The sequence below is a fragment of the Chenopodium album genome, chromosome 16 (genome assembly GCF_948465745.1).
Source record: "Chenopodium album chromosome 16, dcCheAlbu1.1, whole genome shotgun sequence".
In the NCBI taxonomy this organism is placed as follows: Eukaryota; Viridiplantae; Streptophyta; class Magnoliopsida; order Caryophyllales; family Amaranthaceae; genus Chenopodium; species Chenopodium album.
This window is the reverse complement of record NC_137849.1, coordinates 12,134,904-12,139,277: the sequence shown is the minus strand read 5'-3', so window position 1 is coordinate 12,139,277 and position 4,374 is coordinate 12,134,904. Positions and strand designations below refer to the sequence as shown.

General features: G+C 45.7%; 1 protein-coding gene across 1 annotated transcript; it reads right to left on the bottom strand.

Moving 5' to 3' along the window:
- Positions 1-1,429: 1,429 nt before the first annotated feature.
- LOC145583903 (uncharacterized) lies at positions 1,430-4,126 on the bottom strand. Its single transcript, XM_081640855.1, has 3 exons — positions 3,228-4,126; positions 2,799-2,923; positions 1,430-2,325 (listed from the first exon to the last, which is right to left on the bottom strand). The coding sequence occupies exons 1-3, from the start codon at positions 4,124-4,126 to the stop codon at positions 1,430-1,432; spliced, it is 1,920 nt and encodes a 639-aa protein (XP_081496981.1).
- Positions 4,127-4,374: the final 248 nt, after the last annotated feature.

The following is a 4,374-nucleotide window of genomic DNA, read 5'->3' as shown; positions in this document are numbered from 1 at the left end:
CGATGAATCCATCGCCATGCGATAAAACCTGTTTGATTTCGGATGGAATTCGATTCGTTTTCTGATCTTTCTTAGTCATTTTCAACATAAATAGGGGACGATTTCCATCGTTTTTACTCACCAACAATCATCATTTCTCTCTCTTTAATCTAAAGCTTATTCTTTCTCTCTCTCTTGATTTTTCTAAGCTTAGTGTCACGGTCCGAGAGTTTTGATACCGGATCGTGCGGCGCGCTCTTGTCTTTTGGCGACAAGGACGCAAGCCTAGAATGAAAGAGGTTCGTGAGCACACAGCAACACAGACCCGAGGTATCTTAAGGAGGCACTCGTCAACCACGAGTGCGGAGTCGGGGCTTGTGACGGCCGATATTTCGAAGTGGGCACAAGCGGAACCGACGAGATGAAGGCGTCTTTTGAGGGTCTCTTGGTTTGGTGGGGATGCTTTAAAACAAGGCAAGCACAATATCTATAAAGTCTTAAAAACAACACACAAGTTTTAAAACAATAGCAATAGGGTAGAGAGCTTTGATTCATTAACCATCACTCCCTAAAGAGCTTTATATTGAATAAGTAGAGAATTACAAGTGAACGCTGAAATGACAGTAACACAATAATTCTCCCTAGAGTCTAGACAGCAAAAAGAAATATTTAAAGACAGTACATAAGGGAAAATACAAAGAAAAGGGGAGGGGATACATAGAGAAAGAGGCGGATTCTAACATCCTCCCCCACTTAAGCTGTCGACGACCTCGTCGACTTACAAATAAACTTACACTTAAAAGAAAAAGAAATAACAGCTTCACTCTTCGATTGTTGGAGTGGTTCTCGTCCTGGTACTAATGTTGGCGCGGTTGCTGGTGTTGCGGCTGTCGTCTTCTGGATCTGGATGATAGGGCTTGAGGCGACTAACGTGGAAAACTGGGTGTATCCTCATCCATGTAGGTGGTTCAACCTTGTAAGCGTTCTTCCCAATTCATTTGGTGATGCGGATGGGGCCTTCATATTTTTTGATCAGTCGAAGATCTCTTCCTCTAAGAAACTTGAGTTGCTCTAGCAGGACTTTCACCATCACCATGTCCCCTACACTGAATTCCAACGGCCTTCTATTCTGGTCAGCCCACTTCTTCATTCTCTTCGATGCTTGCTCTAAGTAAGCGAGAGCAACTTCCATGTTTTGTAGCCATTCTCGCTTTAACTCTCGTTCTTCGCGACTCCTCCCATCTTTAGATGTTGTTATGGTGTGAGGTAGGAGAGGTTATTGGCCCATCACCAATTCGAATGGGCTTCTGTTGGATGCAATACTCATCTCGGCGTTGAAGCAAAGTTGGGCAACATCAAGGAGTTTCACCCAGTCCTTCTGATTGGCGCTAACAAAATGTCTCAAGTATTCCTCTAAGAGACCGTTGAATCTCTCTGTTTACCCATCAGATTAAGGGTGGTGGCTTGAATACATGTTCAAGTCTGACCCCATTAGTTTAAATAATTCTGCCCAGAATATGCTTGTGAATCTTGTGTCCCGGTCGCTGACGATGCTTTGCGGCAAACCCCAATACTTCAATATGTGTTTGAAGGGGAACAAAGACGCCGTCTCCTCAGCACCGCAGGCCTTCTGAAGGGGAACAAAGGTGGCATATTTTGAGAATCTGTCGATCACCACCATTACCGCTGAATACTGATCTACTTTAGGGAGACTACTAATGAAGTCCATAGATATGCTTTCCCACGGACGTGTCGGCACAGGGTGAGGATCTAAGATACCTTTAGGTTTCTGACGATCTACCTTGTCTTGCTGACAAACCAAGGAGGTCCGGGTGTAGCTCATGACATCTTCCTTCATCCGGGGCCAATAATACCCCATGGAGAGTAAGCTTAAAGTCCTCTGCCAACCTGGATGCCCAGCCCATAAGGTATCGTGGCATTCTTTTAAGAGCATCTTCCTTAATCCCCCTGCTTTAGGGATGAAAAGATTCGTACCTTTGGTGAAGATGAGGCAATCCTCCATCCAAAAACGTCTAGTCTTTCCTTCTTCAATCATCTTCATTATTGTTTTTGTCATCGGATCATCTGGTAGGTAAGCTCGTTTTTGGTCTCTAACAGATGTGGCAATACTTCTTGCGGTCATTGGTGCTAGGTTGTACATTGCTGTAAGATCAACACGTCTACTCAGGGCATTAGCAACTCTGTTGCTTGCTCCCGGTCTATAAGTGAACTCCACATCAAAGTCGGCAAGTGCCTCCTGCCAACGAGCCTGTTTTCCTGTTAATTTTGGTTGGGTGAGGAAGTAGCTAGCTACTGTGTTATCGGTGCGAACAATAAACTTCGAGCCTAACAATTAGTGTCTCCACCCCTTCAAGCAGTGAACAATAGCTAAAAGCTCTTTTTCTTGTGCTGCATATCTCCTTTCTATGTCACTCAACTTCCGACTTTCGTACGCGATTGGGAGTCCTTCTTGGAGTAAGACCCCGCCCAAAGCATAATTGGATGCATCCGTCTAAACTTCAAACGGTTTGTTGATGTTGAGGAGTGTTAAAACCGACTCCTTCATTACTGCTTCTTTGAGCTTGAGGAAAGCCCCTTGTTGTTTATCTAACCAATCCCATTTGTTGTCTTTCTTTAACAACTCCGTGAGGGGGCTTGCTATTTCTGAGTACCTTTGAATGAAGCGGCGATAGTAATTAGCTAGCCAACAATCTTAGTTCTGAGACGTTCTTTGGAGCTTGCGAATCACTAATGGCTTGGATTTTCTTTGGATCCATTCTTATGTGGCCTCCTCGTACAAAATGTCCAAGAAAGCTTACTTCTTTCTTCGCAAAAGCACATTTCTCCCGCTTCACGAACAAATGATGCTATCTCAATTTCTCGAACACCTTCCTCAGGTGTTCTAAGTGATCTTCGAGGGTGTTGCTGAAGATTACGATGTCGTCTAAGTAAACAACCACAAACTTGTCAAGATAGTCGTGAAAGACTTGATTCATCAGGGTAAAAAGTTGAAGGAGCATTCGTTAGCCCAAAATGGCAATACCAACCACTCGAACGCTCCGTATCTGGTGACGCAGGTCGTTTTTGGTTTATCTCCTTGAGCAATTCGAACTTGATGGTAGCCAGACCTTAGATCCAGCTTGGTGAAGTATACTACGTCTCCTAGCTGGTCGAACAAGTCTGCCACCAAGGGAATCGGGTAGTGGTTTCTCACCGTTAGCTTGTTCAAGGCTCTTTAGTCGATGCACAATCTCAAACTCCCATCCTTCTTCTTTTGGAAAAGGACCGATGCACCATAGGGAGCTCTGGAAGGTAAGATAAATCCGGCTTCCAACAACCCATCTAATTGTTTGCGCAACTCTGCGAGCTCCGGAAGGGCCATCCGATAAGGACTTCTCGTGGGTGGTCTAGCACCAGGCACCAGCTCAATGCTGTGATATATGGCCCTTCGAGGGGGAAGAGATTTTGGGAGCTCCTTGGGAAGGAAATCTGAGTATTCCCCAAGTAACTCCGTTATGACCTCAGGGATGTTCCCCTCATCCTTCATCGAGAGCTTAGCGAGGAACGTAGGCTTATTTCTCCTAATCCCCTTTTTGAGTTGCATCACCGAGAGGAGGGGACCTTTCACTTCTTTTCCTTCTTTAGCTCGAGCGTGTGTCCGCAATAGGAATGGTTGGTGGCTTGTCACAAGTAAGGACCCTAGGTGGGGCATCGGGACAACCTTACTGGTGTGTAGGAAGTCCATCCTGAGGACCAGTTCAAAACCATCCATTGTTGCCACCGTGAAGTCCAGAGTTCCACTCCATTCCCCAATCTTAGTGTTCACATTCCTTGCTACCCCGCAAGTCGGTTGTGCTTCAGAGTTCACGGTCTTCATTCGACCTCCACTATGCACGGCTTTCAAGCCTAATCTGTTTGCCTCACATTTTGTGACAAAATTATGAGTAGCTCCCGTATCAACCATCGCCCGAGCTTTCTTCCTATTGATTAAGACATCAACGTACATCAGGCTAGTGGTTCGACTCTTATCTCCTGGCATCTCTTTTCCCATTGCACACATATAGTACACTGCACCCAACTTAGAGGGTTCTTCTTCGCTGACTACCTCCTCTTCTTTGTCATCCCCCTTGGAGGGTTCTGAGGACATTGAGGAGAGTTTCTTCTAGAGGTTGTCTATTTCCGACTTGTGCTGGCACTCGAACCATTTATGCGGTCCACGACAGAGTATGCAAGTGAGGGGTTTGTTCCGTGATGATGAGCCGGAGGATCCACCTCTGTTTGTGGACGCAGCGACTCCGCTCTTCCGCGAGTCCTCTCCCCTGTTCTTATATCTGTTCCCTACACTGTTCGAGCTAGTTTGAGAATTACTACTAGTGCCCTTCGGGGTACTTGAAG